This window comes from Bolinopsis microptera, chromosome 7, assembly GCF_026151205.1.
Source record: "Bolinopsis microptera isolate Bmic1 chromosome 7, MBARI_Bmic_1.0, whole genome shotgun sequence".
NCBI lineage: Eukaryota > Metazoa > Ctenophora > Tentaculata > Lobata > Bolinopsidae > Bolinopsis > Bolinopsis microptera.
Window position 1 is genome coordinate 1,105,719 of NC_087078.1, and position 19,180 is coordinate 1,124,898.

General features: G+C 41.0%; 1 protein-coding gene across 2 annotated transcripts in view; it reads right to left on the reverse strand.

The window, feature by feature from the left end:
• LOC134818918 (uncharacterized) overlaps positions 1-19,180 on the reverse strand; it is a 67,528-nt gene that overhangs the window by 40,959 nt on the left and 7,389 nt on the right. Inside the window, exons 2-6 of one of the 2 annotated variants that reach the window (XM_063828632.1) lie at positions 5,882-6,039; positions 5,554-5,664; positions 5,366-5,447; positions 4,950-5,035; positions 776-1,070 (exon numbers count right to left, since the gene is read on the reverse strand). In XM_063828632.1, coding sequence (XP_063684702.1) covers positions 776-1,070; positions 4,950-5,035; positions 5,366-5,447; positions 5,554-5,664; positions 5,882-6,036 — 729 coding nt within the window. In that variant the 5' untranslated portion in view covers positions 6,037-6,039. The remainder of the gene's footprint in view (positions 1-775; positions 1,071-4,949; positions 5,036-5,365; positions 5,448-5,553; positions 5,665-5,881; positions 6,040-19,180) is intronic. The other variant, XM_063828634.1, reaches the window with a different exon arrangement.

A 19,180-nucleotide genomic window follows, 5' to 3' on the forward strand; every position in this document is an offset into this window, starting at 1 on the left:
GGATTTCAAGTTTGGTATTATACACCTCAACAACTGACGTCTTATGTTATCTAAAGGAGTTCCGTGGCAGTGCCATAGAGGCCCTTACTTAGTTCAGTGGCAGTGCCATAGAGGCCCTTACTTAGTTCCGTGACAGTGCCATAGAGGCCCTTATTTAGTTCCGTGGCAGTGCCATAGAGGCCCTTACTTAGTTCAGCGGCAGTGCCATAGAGGCCCATACTTAGTTCCGTGGCAGTGACATAGAGGCCCTTACTTAGTTCCGTGGCAGTGCCATAGAGGCCCTTACTTAGTTCCGTGACAGTGCCATAGAGGCCCATACTTAGTTCCGTGACAGTGCCATAGAGGCCCTTACTTAGTTCCGTGGCAGTGTCATAGAGGCCCTTACTTAGTTCCGTGGCATTGTCATAGAGGCCCTTACTTAGTTCCGTGACAGTGCCATAGAGGCCCATACTTAGTTCCGTGACAGTGACATAGAGGCCCTTACTTAGTTCAGTGGCAGTGCCATAGAGGCCCTTACTTAGTTCCGTGGCAGTGCCATAGAGGCCCTTACTTAGTTCAGTGGCAGTGCCATAGAGGCCCTTACTTAGTTCCGTGGCAGTGCCATAGAGGCCCTTACTTAGTTCAGTGGCATTGCCATAGAGGCCCTTACTTAGTTCCGTGGCAGTGCCATAGAGGCCCTTACTTAGTTCCGTGGCAGTGCCATAGAGGCCCTTACTTAGTGGGTGAACACGAAGTTTGCCAGGAAAATAAACTAAAAGAAGAGAGAAATACTAACCCTACTCGAAGTTCTGTAATAATCAGTCTCTTCAAAGTTAGCGCCACAATTCTCAATATCTGACTGCGAGGAAGTGAAATGGGTCCGAGTCAACTTGGGGCCAGTTATAACATCGTCATCTGCACACGTGACGTCATCAGAATTAGATATGACGTCATCAGACACTACGTCACCGTGGGATAACTTGACGTTTAAAGAGGTGTGACCCTCACTCAGGTTGGAGAGCTTTGGGGAAGTGTTTAGTTTGTTGTAGCCCGAACAGTCATCTTGATCTGGAGTACCGGATAGTATCGCTCTGAAATAGACAGGATAATTAATATAATAATATTAGTATAATAATTAACATAAATAAATATTCAGCTTAATTTGGAATATTATAGTCTTTAGTTTTGATCTATTTTGGAACACTGTTCATTAAATTATGGTAATTTATTGGCGCACACTTTGACATTTTAATAGATTGATCGGGAATTCAATAAGCGTGACGTTCGATTTTTGTTTTTCTACCGAACTTTGAGCCGTTGGTGATAGGAACTTGTGTAGATCCTCGGACAAGTGACGCAATTCTCTTGGAGGCTTGCTTAAAACATAGTTGAGATCCAACTCCTCTTTTGGGCAGGTTTAAGACATGTATCCAAGGTTCCGTTTTTTTGTGTTAGTTGCTTTCCATATGCTCATATGTGTGGTATAAAGGGGGGGGGGGGGGGTGTCATGTCCGTCTATGTCCGCCTATGTCCTGTCCTTTTTGGATTCTATGAGACAACGGACGTGTTTTTTGGGACATTGGCGGACACGGACGGACATTGGCGGACTCGGACGGACATTGGCGGACTCGGACGGACATTGTCGGACTCGGACAGACATTGGCGGACCCGGACGGACATTGGCGGACTTGGATGGACATTGGTGGACATTAGCGGACATTGGTGGACATTAGCGGACAAACATTTTGAGGACTGAAGAGTACTGAAGAGTACTGAAGAGTACTGAGGAGGATGGCTGAGAAGGATGGCTGAGGAGGATGGCTGAGGAAGATGACTGAGGAGGATGACTGAGGAGGATGACTGAGAGGGACGAGAAGGATCAGGAAGACCCAGGAGGAGGAGGAGGAGGAGGACCCAGAAGGAGGACCTAGGAGGAGGAGGAGGAGAACTGAGGAGGATGACTGAGGAGGAGGAGGACTCAGGAGGAGGACTGAGGAGGACTGAGAAGGAGGAGGACTGAGGAGTACTGAGGAGGATGGCTGAGGAGGATGGCTGAGGAGGATGGCTGAGGAGGATGACTGAGAGGGAGGAGGAGGAGGAAGAGGAGGAAGAGGACTGAGGAGGAGGAGGAGAAGGACTGATGAGGAGGACTGAGGACGAGGAGGAAGAGTAGGAGGAGGACTGAGGAGGGGAGGAGGAAGAGTACTGGGGAGGATCAGGAAGACCCAGGAGGACCCAGGAGGAGGAGGAGGAGGAGGACCCAGGAGGAGGAGGAGGACTGAGGAGGACTGAGGAGGAGGACTGACGATGACTGAGAAGGAGGAGGATTGAGGAGTACTGAGGAGGATGGCTGAGGAGGATGGCTGGGGAGGATGGCTGAGGAGGAAGACTGAGGAGGATGACTGAGAGGGAGGAGGAGGAGGACTCAGGAGGAGGACTCAGGAGGACTCAGAAGGAAGAGGAGGAGGACTCAGGAGGAGGAATTAAGAGAAATGAGAAGGAGGACTGAGGAGGAGGAGGAGGAGGAGGACTGAATAGGAGGAGGAGAAGGAGGGGGACTGGGAGAGGACTGGGGAGGAGGAGGACTGAGGACCGAGGAGGAAGAGGAGGAGGATGAAGAGGAGGAGGAGGACCCAGGAGGAGGAGGACTGAGGAGGAGGACTGAGGAGGACTGAGGAGGACTGAGGAGGACTGAGGAGGATGGCTGAGGAGGATGACTGAGAGGGAAGAGGAGGAGGAGGAGGAGGAGGACTGAGGAAGACTGAGAAGGAGGAGGAGGAGGAGGACTGAATAGGAGGAGGAGGAGGGGGACTGGGGGGAGGACTGAGGAGGAGGATGGAGGACTGAGGAGAAGGATGAGGAGGAGGACCGAGGAGGACTGAGGACTGAGGAGGAAGAGGAGGAGGATGAAGAGGAGGAGAAGGACCCAGGAGGAGGACCCAGGAGGAGGACTCAGGAGGATAAGGAGGAGGACGACTGGGGAGGAGGAGGACTGTTGAGGACTGATGAGGAGGACTGAGGACGAGGAGGAGGAGTAGGAGGACTGAGGAGGGGAGGAGGAAGAGGACTGAGGAAGATCAGGAAGACCCAGGGGGAGGAGGATGAAGAGTAGGAGGAGGAAGCATCTAAATGTTATTTCCATTTTTGTCCGTTTTTGTCCATTTTTGTCCGTTTTTGTCCGCTCTATTTTTTGTCCGTTTTGAAAATATAGGGTACCGAACGGACAAAAAACATGATCCCCCTATAACAGCAAAAATTGAACATTTTATTTAGCAATTTAGGTGTCCATTAATGTCCGCCTATGTCCGCCTATGTCCGCCTATGTCCGCCTATGTCCGTCTATGTCCGCCTATGTCCGCCTATGTCCTGTCCTTTTTGGATTCTATGAGACAAGCGGACATAGACGGACGTGACAACCCCCCCCCCCCCCCCCCCCCCCCCCCCCCTATAAAGCACATTATTTCATAATATGCCTGTTTAGTGTTTATATTGTTAAAAGAACGTTGCCTACTATTTTATCAAAATGCAAGTATGAGTTTGTCGCTCTCAATATAAAAACCATATCAAGGTAGCTCGTAAGATATGAGTGGGCTGTATTTTACGATGGAGCTAACACTCCTAATATGGTATAATTACACCAGCCTCCCATCTCTATTTCTATACCACAGGTTGATTTATCTTGAAGAACATGGAATCTTCTCGACGGAATTCAGCTTGCTAAATTTTGATGATATTTGAAAGACGATGTAATAAACAAATTGCTAAATTTTCGTGAAGCATCGAACATGAAATGTAACGTGTACTGATATATACGGGCTAGTGTAATACTGAAGAGCCGTACCGTCCATAATAACGATATCATATTTACTTAAACATTACATAACACTTCTAGTGCACTTTTACGGCGATATTTCTAGATCTGCCCGGACCAAATGTTTCATAAAGATCTGATCCTTCTTCAGCGTGACAAATTTAAGAATGCCCCGTTCTAAGGCTTCTTTGGCAGTCGACGAAAAGTGAGTAGTTCTACACTAGTTTTATACTTGCAGTGATGATTCGTACTAATAGTGGCCCAGGATCGTACGTGTCACTACAGTTTCTGTTGATATCTTAACATTTACAACGTGTCATCATAACTAGGCTATAATATCCATATAATGGATATTGGCCCTTGGGATGGGGAATTCAGATGAGAAGATGGGTGATGGGGTTGATTTTTTACTGTATTTTTTTAAACACATAAGATATGTCTCTCAAATAATAATAAGATGTGACCGTATTAATAGTGGTCAACGAACAGCAATAATAACAAGCTAGCCCAATAGTACAGTAATACGTCGTTTGGCAGGATCACTGGATCGGTTTCTTATTCAGACACCCAGACCGTGAACTAAACAATTCCGCTGATTTTCAGTGCCATGAATCCTGATTCAGGATAACGACAAAAGAATACTGATAGTGACTATTATTATATATCAAGACTGGAGACTTGAAGGACGGTGGGGATTTTTGCAGGCTTTACTACTTCTAGTTTTCCCCTGCGATTAAGTCACCAAGTGAGATGATGTTTTGATATGGTTGCCAGAAATATTTAATCTTCATCTAACATAAGTGCAGCTATAACTCGAATTAATGTGATAGTTGTATGAGTTACATATTGCCCATCTCTATTTCTTGTAACTAAAGAATCAAAATTAAAAAACAGAGTACAGTACCTCTCCAGGTAACCAGGTAACCAGGTAACCAGGTAACCAGGTAACCAGGTAACCAGGTAACCAGGTAACCAGGTAACCAGGTAACCAGGTAACCAGGTAACCAGGTAACCAGGTAACCAGGTAACCAGGTAACCAGGTAACCAGGTAACCAGGTAACCAGGTAACCAGGTAACCAGGTAACCAGGTAACCAGGTAACCAGGTAACCAGGTAACCAGGTAACCAGGTAATCATGATTTAAAAACAGAGTACAGTACCTCTCCAGAAAATCAGTCTTATCCTCCAGAGGTATTTCTTTAGCTTGGAGATGTTTCTCCGCTGACGTTGAAAAGTTAGCTAATATCTGAGGAAGGTGCTGATTAGGAGAGCGCATTGTAAATGATAAACTGAGTGGTAGAAATAAGGGAACTGAACCAACACAGTGAGCTGTAATTTCAGGGTTTAAAACTTCTGCACAAGTTGAATTTAAGGCAAACCCATCAACAACAATAAAATCAGTGCAGTTTTTAGGTCAACAGCTCAAACAAAACTCGAATGTAACTTCACGATGTTTTTTTCGTATGTATTCGAGGCTTAAAACAGAGGTTTTGGTTTAAGGTAAGTGTTTGTGTGTAAACATATGAAAGATGGAAGCACATTAATTGGGCAGGTTTTAACAAATAAGATAAGTTACTTCTGGTTCCAGCATTGGTGAGACAGCCCCTGATATCATGAAATAGTTGTCTTCAAACACGTGATCGTGATCTCTGTTCTTCCTGCAGGTGAGAGAGTGCTGTTTATCTATTTCGTAAAATCAAATAAATGGGAAATTCAGCAATTACAAAGTTTGCTGTATCAGTACTATACGAAAATAAAACGTACATGTCTTCAATGAACTTTGTTTCCTTGGTATCGTTAAGCTCCACTATTTGGTTATTGAGGTAGCACACTTCCTCACAAAGCTTTGTTATCAACTCGTCTTTTCTGAACGAGCTGTGTACAGTCAATATTTGGAATCAAATAACTCAACAAATGTCAAATAGTTAATTCAGTTCAGGTACCATGATCTTTTAATGATTTCATGTATTTCAGTTTGAAAATGTGACAAGTTTATTGAAATAATCAGGACTGACATTTTTATAACAGTAATAAGAGCAAGGTGACTAAAAATGAGTAAAACACAGTACAACACAATATGGAAATATCTTACCTATGAACCACAGATTTGTCATTCCCATTTAGCTTTGGCGGAGCTGTTATGGGCCTAGGTGGCATATCCTCAATCGTTACAGTGTTTTGTTGGAAACTCTCAAATTTCTGGATTATGTTTGCTATTGTATCTGAGTGATTTTTCTCCTCGTTCATTACCTATTGAATATTAATTGGATTTGAAACATTACCAAAAGAAGATATTTTACAATAGCATTTGGAACCAATATTTTATTGAATTTTGTACAAAATTTGGTAATATCTCAATGTTATCTAATAACATCCATGTAGAGTTCGAATTCTTGTACTGGTTTGGCAAAAACAATGGCAAATCAGTAATTGACACTTAATTAACACCTAAATAATAAATATCTATGTTGTATATCATTGGTTTGATGAAACATTTCAAATTGTGAATGTTTATAAGCAACATTATGCATCTTATTAACAACATAAAATTATCTCAATAGCTTATTATTAATGGAAAAAAATACTCTTAATTAACACTGTTCAAGTGTTCATACAGAACTATGAAATAATGAACCCATGTATCAACAGATGCCTCGTATCTGAATAACATGACCTGATGTGGAACGGCCTACTACACACCTATAATATGTCTTTCCAGGCTGTAAAGCTTTAGTTTAATCGATCACATTCCTTGTGGTAGACACCACGCATCTACTTATCTCAAAATATCTTATACTATTATATAAACAGTCCAGCTTCTGTTTCTACTACTTCTTATGGGTAACCAATAACCATGGGGATTGTGAAATCAAGAAGTCCTGAATGTGGGCCTCTCCTTCTTATGAGGGATTGTACCAGCTCTTATTTGCTAGAAGGGACTTTTCAATTCAATACAAACCATATTCATCCGATTCAAATCAAACCACATTCTTCCAGTACACGGATTGGTTGGCTGCGTATATATACACAGCCAACCCTGTCATGAAATGTTACCGTAGGGTGGGAACATCAGTGTCTTGTTATTTGAGTTCACATGATAAATTCATAAATAGATGTTAGAGTAATAAGTTAATTAATAAATCTTAAAAACATGGTCAGCAAACTGTTATGAGTATCAGCTCATAAACTTGAAAAAGAAACGAATTTCAATAAGATGATATCCACAATAAGGTACTGCAGCTCAATTAATTCTGAAAGAGCGTTTTTCCAAAGAATAATTTCATTTCAACCATCATTTCAATGAGCAGTTTAGGGAAAGCCGAGCCAAAGCTTGACGGCATAATTATATACCTACATTAAGGTTTTAGATGATATATGGCCTAAAGAAACATCTCCATACAATTCGTAATTCAAGCACTAGTGCTTGTCCTATGTGCTGCGACGAAGAGGAGACTGTCTCGCACTTTCTAGGACAGTGTTCGGCTATTGCCCAAATAAGAGGGCTATATTTCCAGGACTTTTAAAAAAATCAAAATCAAAATATAATGACACAAACATCATCACACATCATCAAAAATAAATCTACTAAAGTTAAAAAATTATCTTAAATCTATTGGCCTGGACAACCAAGTTAAAATGAATCTAATTTACATACTTTCCACTACTATATAAGTTGATAAAGCGTTTTTTAGCAACACTATTACCTCTCCATCGATAATATACAACACATCTCCATTATTGTCAACTTCGCAAACCGCACCAAACACGTTATTGTGCCCGAGGAGCTGGACTGTAGACCAGACCGGTGTGACATAACGACTACCCAATACTCTTGTTTTGTCAACTTTTTCTTCCACAGTCCAAACCCAGCTGGTGCTTAAGCGTTCATTTAAGACATATCTCCCCTCATAACACTTACCATCATCCTCCATTATTGATTATACATTTTGATTCCTTCGGCATCCTCCCATAGGACTGCCATAGCCCTAGAAGTAGGCAAAGCATCCACATACTATCCTTTCGTGGGCCAACCATACCCAGCCTCTCCAAAAATGTATAATTATAATTACAATTAAATTGAGCCGCGCGCTGATCGCTGTAAAGAATTGACATCTTTTATAAACGGTGAAATGACAGGCCACAGGCTGAGCGCCGCGCAGCAGTTTAACGGGTGATACTCGTAAAATATCTGTTCCATATATTGTCGACCGTCGGCGAGTCCAACTCGGCGCGCGTCCTGGTAGGTTGTAAACCTACAACGCAGCAATTAGCAATGGTTAGCAGCAGTTAGCAGTAGTTATCAGCAGTTCGCAGCAGTTAGCCGCAGTTCATAGCAGGAGTGAGCAGCAGTGAGCAGCAGTTTTTGTACTTTGGCCCTTCTGTGTACGTCGGTGGATGTTACTCAAATCTAAATTTTTTGAATGTTGAAGTTATAGTGCGCGCCGCATTCTTTTCGAAATATTATTGACCCGAGACAATTGTTACAAAGTAGCGTGCGCTGTTGTTGTCATACGTTGTATGACCCACCGCGCACGAAGTGCGCGGCTCCCCTCGTATCGTCAGGACGATATAGTGAAACGACCGTGGGGGTCGCAACGTGATACAACGCTGTTGACCAATGTTGATGATCTGCAGGCCAGGCCCAGCGCGGCCATAACATTTCTTGTCATACGTTGTATGACCCGCCGCGGCTTCCCCTGTATCGTCAGGACACCATAGTGAAACGACCGTGGGGGTTGCAACGTGATAAAACAACGTGATAAAACATTTCGAGAAGAAAGCGGCGCGCGCTACTTCGAAGAAATTTAGACGAGTAACATTCGTCAACGTGCGCTGGGTCAGTCGTTGAATTGCTCTAACCAGAGCACTTTCGCCTGTAGTATCGTGCGACCGCCGAAACAAGCGCGTCACGCAGTACGCGTATATGGTGGCCGAGGAGGGTCATTTTAAAAAATAAAATATAAACCATACTCACGTGGCCGAGGAGGGTCATTCGGCCGAGGAGGGTCATTTTTTAAAAATGGCCCTGCTCGGCCATGGCCGAGCAGGGCCAAACAATATGAAAAAAATGGCCCTCCTCGGCCATGGCCGAGCGGGGCCAAACAAGAAATGGCCCTCCTCGGCCATGGCCGAGCAGGGCCAAACAATATGACAAAAATGGCCCTCCTCGGCCATGGCCGAGGAGGGTCATTTTAAAAAATAAAATAAAAAACCATACTCACGTGGCCGAGGAGGGTCATTCGGCCGACGAGGAGGGTCAAAACATCGCGCGCGCAATGCGCGTCTTTTACTTCTTAACAATGTCACGCACAGCGGCTTACGTAAACAACAAGACAGCGTGGAATAAGTTTGCATAATCAATATTTCGACTCGAATTATACTATTATAGAACGGACATGTCATTGTCATCATCTTTATACTTGAAATCTTTTTTACAAAATGAAACACAGATGTAAAATAATGAATTTATAAGAGCATTATCCGAGAACCCTTAAACACTGCAATGAAACTCCGCTGAAAAATCTTTTAAGTAGGTGAGAATTTACCTACCATCGGAAAGTTCCAAAATCTGTAGCTAAATCCAAAACGTTTACAATCATACACTCCTTGCACCTTGAGATACGGAGATTGAACAGCGAGACGGAAAATAAACGATGAGACAGATATTGAACACTAGGAGTTGGACGGACATTAAATACAGAGAGAACTATTTAACACGAGATAGAGATTGAAAACTGAAAGACAGATATTAAACACTGCACAGTGAGACGGACAGTCAATACGCAGGGATACGGAGGGAAACACTGGGTCGGTCATCAAACATTGAGGGAGACGGAGAATCGAGAGAGTAAACACTGAGTGACATAAACACTGATGTGCATGATTGTTGAACTACTCAAACTCTTTCCCCATTCAAAACATCAAATAACAAATGCTGTCAGTAGCAGATTGAAAAATAACATTGCATTACTTTAAGATTAAAATTATAACCATTCTGAGCTGCGAAAGTAACATTTGATGATTTGAAAGTGAATTTCAACCCTCCAACAAACTTTAGTAAAATACACGACGTCATATGTTTCAAAAGATTGTTATATTTTAAGCTACCCTTGCTTATTTAATTAACCTCGTGCTATTTGCTAAAGAGAGAATAGCATTAGCAGATCTAGTTCACGTCTTCATATTTTCATCAAGTCTGCGTGATCTGATGTAATTCGATGAAGCCACAAATCTCACAGAGCTACAGAATTCAGTGATCGTCTACAACACCAATAAAACCTGAAAAAAATGGAAGTTATGATATACATTTTAGAAACTCCATTGCAACATATTGCAATAGATCATCTAATCCGGGGTATAGTATGATGTGAAATTTGAAAAGTATTTAATATAAAAGCAAATTGTTTATCTCGTTAGGAAAATTTATCAAATAACCATGCGAATTGTGATAGCGTGCTACGACACCGTGAATGAATAATATAGTGTTCATCGTTTACTCTCAAATCTGGATCCTAATTCTACCAGCTTCACGGAACTCAGAAAATAACTTTCCTCTGCCACTACACGAAGGCCAACGCAGTAAATTTTAATGCTAAAGATATCTTTCTTCAAGAAGCACTCTAAAATTTGGATCAGAATAATAAACAATGAACCTTATGCCAAATTATTAGACGGAGATCGTCTACTGATATTTCTCCGGAGTTTGCAGTTCCACGACCGGAGACCATCTACGGTAATTTTGTTGATACTGTATGAATTAATCTCCGAGAAATTCCCGGAGAGCTTCATCTCCGTCTAATACAGTAGACGGAGCCGGAGAATCATCTCCGGAGATGATCTACGGGAAATGGACCTCCGTCTAATAATTTGGCATAATATCCGGCCATGGAACTGGGGGGTAAACTGTTTTGGAAATATCTGTAAATTTTGAAAATGTTTTTTATAAATGATGGCAACGTCTCGACTAAGACGTTGCCACCTCGACAGTCTGTCTATTGTGTAATCAATTTTACCTAAGTTAAGTCAGAATTCACACACCATCTGTACCTCAAATAGTCCACTGGCAAAATCATTTTCTACAGAACCCATATACTGTTGAATGGACTCTTTTAATTACAGGTAAGACAGATTGTGTCTGAATTATTATCTTTTATTCAGAGACCGTGTAGACTATATAATATATATTAAGTAACTGCAATTATTTCTTGGAATCATTGCAGTTGTGTGATAAGTTCATGTTTTAACTCTTAAGTAGTGTTCGTGGTGATCATATTTTTGGATCCCAAAACTTGGGAAGCACTCAACACACCAGGCTGAAGCAAAACTTTCCCCATTTCACCGTACGAGGTGAGATGATCTAAAAGTATGTACTCAGCTTACAACTTTACTCGTGGGACGAGACGTCCTGACTTGAGCCCCGAAAATTATTGAAATTATATACAGTTAGTAATAAGTATGCATACATAAATATGATACCAAACAATGTACAATGTGGTTTGGCCATTGCTATATATTTAAAATAAAATAAATCTGCCATATAATTATAAAAAATTTAAAAAATAAACCTGAAGAAAGGAGATGGAGAGTACTGAGTAGTTTCACAAACATACATAGAATTAATTAAATGTTAGACAGAATAAATGCAAGCTTGTATCATTTTATTTTATTTCTCTAGCTCCCAAGACCCGTATTTTAGCCGTTCAATCTACTTTTAGTCATCATAACTGTCATTTATTGAAATTTCTTCCTATTGATCGATAATTGTTCATGACTTTTACAACTTTACTCACTCCCGCATATTGTCATTCATCAGATCACTGTATAATAATGTGAACGTCTTTAACTAGAATTTCTCCTTCAAAAAATCAGAACTTGAGGTGCTGAAAAGATAAAGAAAACAAGGAAATCAAAGTCGGGGCCAAACACAATGAACAGTACAGCATTGTAGAGTAAAAAATAAACTCTTTTAAAATTGTGCCCTACAGATCAGTACAATTAGTTGCACTGAACAGGTGGTATACAGTCCACTACAATTTAATAAAATGTCCACTGAAATCAGGAGCACAATAGCACCAGCTCAAGCTTGTTGACAACTTCTATACAATCATCATTGCTAAAAGTCGCCTAGGAATTCATAAAGCTGCAACATGCAGCCAACAATACAGCATGGACCTCAAGTGATTATGACACCGCTATTGATTAAAAATAACCTCCATCAACAAAAATGAGTAACCAGAGTAAGTATCGCAAAACATTCAGAAATTGCCATTAAACTTTAGAACTACCAACAACTATTTACAGAATAAATGTTAGAAAAAAGGATAAAAAGTTATTCAAAAAGTACAACTTGTATGGTGACCTTTATTAAGGCAGTTTTAGGCAAATTTCGAGACTCATCGGGTGATACTGTCCTCTGTGCTTGTGTTTACCGACCAGGGTCATTGACTGATGTATTTTTTGAAGATTTGGATGAGTTTATTGGGAACATATTCATGAAATACAAGAAGTTTTTAATCTGTGGTGATCTTAATATTCATTTGGATGATCATAAATCAAGAAACACGGCCAAACTGACTGAAGTATTGGCCAGCTATGGACTGCATCAATACGTGAGAGATCCAACTCACAACAAAGGACATATTCTGGATGTTGTAATCTCCTCCCATCAGATAGTCAATCCAAAGAGTGTCACAGTAGACTCGCACACCTCGGAAATGTTCCCAAACTGTGACCATTTCCCCGTTACTTTTAGCCTCACAAAAACAGTTGCAAGCAATCTCAACAAGAAAAAAGTTATCACATTCAGAAATGTCAAAGAAATTGACAAAAATTGTTTTGCGGATAATCTTGCTGAGGAATTGGTTACTGTAATGGATCCTGAGGGTCTATCACAAGCTGAAATGCCGTCATTTGAAAGCCGCATCAGCCTATACAACTCTAAGTGCCTAACTGTGCTGAATAACCATGCTCCTCTCCTCACAAAGGAAATCAAAGAACGTAAGTCTGCCCCTTGGTTCGATGGTGAATATAAAGCACTTAGAAGCCAAAGAAGAAAAGCCGAGACAAAGTGGAAAATCTCCGGATCTTTAACTGACAAGAAACACTATGAATCAGTCAGAGAGCAGTGCACAGAACTCTCAGACAGGAAGAAACATGAGTTTTTCAAAGTCGAATTCATAAAGCATTCCTATTCTTCTAAGAGTCTTTTTAGATTTGTGGACACCTTTCTTGATCGGGATAAAAGCATTGTGTTGCCTTCGTCGGAGTCTCTCAAGGACACAGTCGAAAACTTTAACGTATATTTCCAGGAGAAAATAAAGGCAATACGAAATAACTTTGATCATGTGGAGTCTGACGATCAAACGCCCTCTTACTGCGGAGAAAAACTAGCTGAGTTCTCTCCAACTACTCTAGAAGAACTAGAGGAGATAATCAAGGCATCTGAGATCAAGTCTTCTTCAATTGACCCTCTACCTGCAAACATCTTTAAAGAAAACCTTGAGGTTCTACTACCCGTCTTAGTTGACATAGTAAATGCTTCATTATCTTCTGGCAGTATTGATGGCGCTAAACTAGCTCATATCACACCCCTGATCAAGGGCCAGGGATTAGATAGTGATAATCTCAAGAATTACAGACCAATATCTAACCTTAGTTTTGTGGGCAAGTTGATAGAAAGAGTAGTGCTCAGGCGTCTAAATGAACATCTAGAAAACAACAACCTGAACATCCCACAGCAGTCTGGATACAAATCAAAACACAGCACCGAGACTCTGCTTGTGAGAGTTGTTAACGATATACTCATTGCATCTACAGAAAGCAAGGCAACTGTTGTTCTTCTCCTAGATCTCAGCGCAGCTTTTGATACAGTTGACCACTGCAAACTACTGAACATCCTCAGAAATGAGTTGGGAATAACAGGGACAGCTTGGAAATGGTTCAGCAGCTTCCTCACAGGTAGATGTCAAACGATTAAAGTTGGAAATGAGGAATCTTATGAGATAGTGATTAAGTTTGGAGTCCCACAGGGCTCTGTGCTGGGTCCGGTCCTGTTCAACATCTACATTCGCTCTTTGTACTCAGCAGCACATGATTTGAACTTCTCCATCCAGGGTTACGCCGACGATCATCAGCTGTATAAAAGTTTCAAGCCAAACGAGGAGCCCACCGTCCTTATCAACGATGTTCCCAAATGTTTCCAAGAAATTAATGACTGGATGAAAAAACATTATCTACAGCTCAATGCAGGAAAAACCGAGATTCTTGTCTTTGGGACACCGCTTGTTCTCCAGCAGCTGTCTATAGGGGGCGTGTTTGTTAACTCTGAGACGTGTGTCAGGCTGTCACCTGTTGCAAAGAACCTCGGATTTCGTCTCGACTCTCAACTAAACTTTGGTGAGCAAATCAAGCAACTTAAAACATCGTGTTTTCTGAAACTAAGAGACCTTGCTAAGATGAAAACATTCCTCACAACCAAACAGATGGGAACACTGACTCAAGCAATTGTAATCTCATCGCTTGACTACTGCAATGCACTTTACTATGGTTGTAGTCAAGCCTCAATTACGCAGCTGCAGAACATTCAGAACCGAGCATGCCGTCTGGTTTTTGGATTAAAGAAGAGAGACTCAGTCGAGGAGAAGCTCAAATCCCTTCATTGGCTCAAGGTGAAGGAGAGGATTGAGTTTAAGTTATGCTTACTGATTTTCAAAGCAGTCAATGGTGTTGCTCCTGCATATCTGTGTGATCTAGTAACATTTGTTAGTTCGAGTAGCAGAAGAACTTCCTCCTTACACCTACCCGTCGGATCTACAAGATCACACCCAAGAGCGTTTCAGACTGTTGCTCCGAAAATCTGGAACCAACTACCAATTGAAATTAAGACTTGTTCCAATGTTGATCTGTTCAAAACATTATTAAAAACTCACCTGTTTAAGAAAAGTTATGGCAAAAGCGATTAATCGACAATATAATAACTTTATGTTATTTGCTTAAACTGTTTAGGATGCAACCTAATGTCATGATCTTTTTGAACTTATTAGCAATTAGACTGTTAGCTCGCTTCACAAGCATGTCATCTTCGTTCCAAAACTTTTTATGTCCTATGCATACACTCCTTGATAGTTATCTTGATCTAGTATCTTTGTTTCACACAATAGAGCATAAGTTTTGTGGTTTATCCACTGGGCTTAGAGTTTGTGTTTAAGCTACCAAATTTTATTATTATTATAAAGGGTCTCAATAAGAGGTCTCGACTGCCTAGGCGTCAAATCTTGGCAGTCGGTAGTTTTCCTCTGGCCCGGGATCAGCTGACCCTAGGGACCAGAGGGTAAAGGTGTAGAGACTATGTGTATCTACAAATCTTTCGAGGTTGTTTTTACAAGAGACAGGGCTTGCTACGCAAGGGAAGAAAACCGGGAGAAACAATCACAAATTATACAAATAAATATTATAAAACCTAGCAAAAAGAAATTCAAACAATCCTACACTACTACAAATGTTTATTACATACTACAATGTAATACACGATAAATAAATGCTGTATAATCAAGAAACAGGGCTTGCAGGGCAAGGGACGGAACACAGGGACTGGCTACAGAGTGTAGAAAACAGTGATTCAGCAAGTACCCATTGGGTATTGCTGAATCTGACCCACAAAATACCACAATCAATACAAGAATATACAATATTTAAACAAACATCATGTTTATACAAGAAACAGGGCATGCAGAGCAAGAGAAGAAAAATAAGAGAAAAACTCCAACACATGTATACCCCTTAGTCCAGTAAATAACAATAATTACTTGTACACAAAACTGTATAATATGAAATACGTAACAAATACACAGTCTACCCAATATACGGGTTAAAAATTGTATAAACAAGAGACAGGGCTTGCATAGCAAGGGAAGAGATATAAGAGGACCAGGTAAAAAGTGTTTATTACAGTATCCAGTGAAGAATAAACTAAATATAGAGTATCTACAGTGTATTATACTCTCAATAATATCATATGTCTAAGACCATCCTGAGAATTCTGGCTGATCCAAGCAGAGCTGTCTTCTGGAGATTAGAGATGCTCAGATTGCAGTGGACTGCGTCGAGGTGTTTACGAAAGTTAATGGTGATAGTTCCTAATGCGCCTATCACCACAGGGACGATTGTGACCTTTCGTAAATTCCAGTTCTTCTTAATTTCTCTTTTTAGGTCTTGATATTTCAGTATCTTTTCTTGTTCTCTATCCAGGATCCGGGTATCTCCTGGGACTGCAACGTCAATGATGGTTGCTGCGTTGGTTACCTTGTCTATCAGGAGGAGATCCGGTCTGCAGTGTTCGATAACGTGGTCCGACTGGACATGGAAGTCCCACAATATCTTGACTTTTTCGTTCTCCAGCACCTTCTCTGCCCGGTGTTCGTACCACCTTTTACTGCGTGGGAAGCCGTATTCCTTGCACAGACTCCAGTGCAATGCGGCAGCTACTTTGTCATGCCGACACTTATATTCTGTCTGTGAAAGTTTTGGGCACCCATTCAGTATGTGGTCTATTGTCTCGTAATGATTTCTGCAGAGTCTGCAGAGGGGAGAAGAGCCAGGTGTTTTGTCAATCCTGTGCTTCACATAATTCGTCCTAAGTGCTTGGTCTTGGGCTGCTATCAACAATCCTTCTGTCTCCTTCTTCAAGTCTTGTTGAGTGAGCCAGTTCCAAGAGGTTATTATTATTATTATTAAGAGGGAACTGCATTGTTATTAATATTAGATATAAATCCACGATCTACATAAGCACTATTACACTCAGGTACTAGCATAAATTAATGATTTTCTTAGTGAATAAATAGATACATTTACAGTATACGTTAAATTTCGGTTATTCACAAATCACAGGCCGTTAGATTCATTGTCTCCTAGAGTCCTAGTGTAATGTGTAGTGTTTAGCGTGTAAGGCGTAGTGTTTAGTGTCAAATGTGGATGTGTAGTGTTTTGTGTCTCACAGCAACAAATACAAGCGATCATTAATTGTTGGATTAATACGATTATGATCTCAACTTTAATAATCTTAATCATTTAATCAAAACTTGGTTCAGTCTGCTCAGTAATATAAAATACTAGCAATAAATCAGTGTTTCAAAGTTGGTTGAAACTGTGGAGGAAAGCTTGAAGGTATACGATTAAAAATAACTATTATAACTAACCAGGTTACAAGTAAGACAGTCAGTATGTTGCAGACTGCAGAGGTTGAGAGGTACATTAATCAGTCACAGTGTGAACTAAAGCATCTGGCTTTGGTCTGACTTCGTTTTCACCGCACTTAGATCGTTGCACTGCTTCAAATCATCTCCTAAACAGTTAAAAACTAAAGCAGTTTAAACGAATAGTAACGCAAAATATTTTTATTAAGAATGGACCACATTAAAATCAATAAATCTTCGGCTGCAACTTCAAATTGCTACATCAATCAAAATGGATACTTGAAGAGCCATAAAATGATGACATTATACAATAGACATTTTACAATATTATTCCCATTATACCTTGAAAAAACTACACAGGGAATTTAAACATAAATTTCGAGATACAATTCGAAAGGTTCGAATATCCAGACAAGATATAATAATAATAATACTGTTAGGTATCTGTGTGTGCACACAAAAATTCTTAACGACCTACTGACATTAAGCTAGTTTTTTATTGAAGAGTGAAAAATGTTAAACAGTATATATAATATATATATACAATAAATTAAATCAAGTGATGCAATTGGCAGAGCACAAACGTTAATCCTGAGCAATAGATATCGTCTATCCTTCGTAGCTCTTCTCCTCAGGTATCAGGTTGAAGGAGACATTGGATATAGGGGCGGTCCATGCCTTCTTTGGCTTTCCATGTACACCTCTAACTGCTACTAGCACACTCCTCTTTAGTCTTTATATCCATGCTCAGGCGTGTCCTGATGTTACACATCACCTGGCTGTAGTCCTCCTTGGTCTTGGTGGCTATCAACACAGCAAGTCTCCTTATAAAACACTTGGCCTCAAGCTCAGGTGCCATTCCTCCTGTAGTGGTAAATACAGGGAGGACAAAAATGACCCTTTCTTCAATTATTGTAGCACACTGTTCATGCATACTGGTTCTATTTCTCATTCTCGTGCAGAGTGTAGAGCTGTGGCATGGTCTTTCCTTGATATGTAGGCGATTTAGGATTGAAAATACGCATGTCAAAGAAAGTCCTCTCAAATGTGCTCCATACTCCTCTTGCTGATATATCGAGCCTAGCCTTATATCAGCATTGTTGCCCTTTTGTTGGAAGTTGGCTGATTCTATAGGTGTTTTAACAGGGGCTAAATCCTCAGCTCACATCCTTGGTCACCAGCCTAAGGTATTCAGCAACAGAGTCTCTCACGTTGTTATGACGGTAGTTCTTACAGTTGAGGATATGATTGTGATCATTCTTGGCTCCATAATCACAGATTCTTGGGGTGTTAGGGATGTCCCAACCACACCAGAGATGAACAGCATCTCTGAAGTCTTGCTCGCTATAAGCATACCCTAGCTGTTGAATGGGGAGACATGTTAGCCAAGCTCCTGACCCATGTTCTTGTACCAGTTGCAGTGACTCCCTAGTATTCTCATCCACTTCACTCATTATCTCAGCAAGCTCCTTCTTCAAGCGTAATTCTTTAACTAACTTGAGGCTGTTAACTCTGCCCTTTATCTTAATTTTATCCAACTTCATCAGGGATGCTTCCTGGTCATAGATGAGGTCAACCAGCTCCTCCGTTATCTTGAGTGACGTCTGGTATTCCTTTTCCGCGCTCAACGCTACCAACCACCCCTCATCTTACAGGTAGCGCAGACATTCTCCTGTGCGGGTCAGTCACATTCCTACCAATAATTGCCGGAATTTTTTTGCATACGTCTCTCTAGCCTCCTCTCCACCTATCACTGTTCCCAGATGATGCTCCCCATCGCATGTGATCTCTATACCAGTATCTCCAAATAAAAACATGGCTGCTGGTAGTAGCCATTTTGGGCCCTTTAGGATAAGAATAGTCTTCACTTTTTTGGGGAAGTAGCCTAACTTAGGACCGTTCAAACTGAGTAAATCCTACAACAGCCCGAGTTTCTTCAGAGAACCTGCTGCTGCAGAGTCATCCACACACCACGCTTGCATCAATTGTAAGCTAGTAGCCGGCTGTTACAGGCCAGTAGTTATCGGGTATAATCCACGATTCTGTATTACATTACCGATTATCAAAGTTTGGTGTGGGTAACTTCTCTGCAGTGGCTCCTAAGATGTACAAAGGACTTCATGTTACCAGGCAACATATCATTTGCATTGGCTCAATCTTTGGAATCTTTTAAGACTCTTCTAAAATCTTTCCTATTTAGA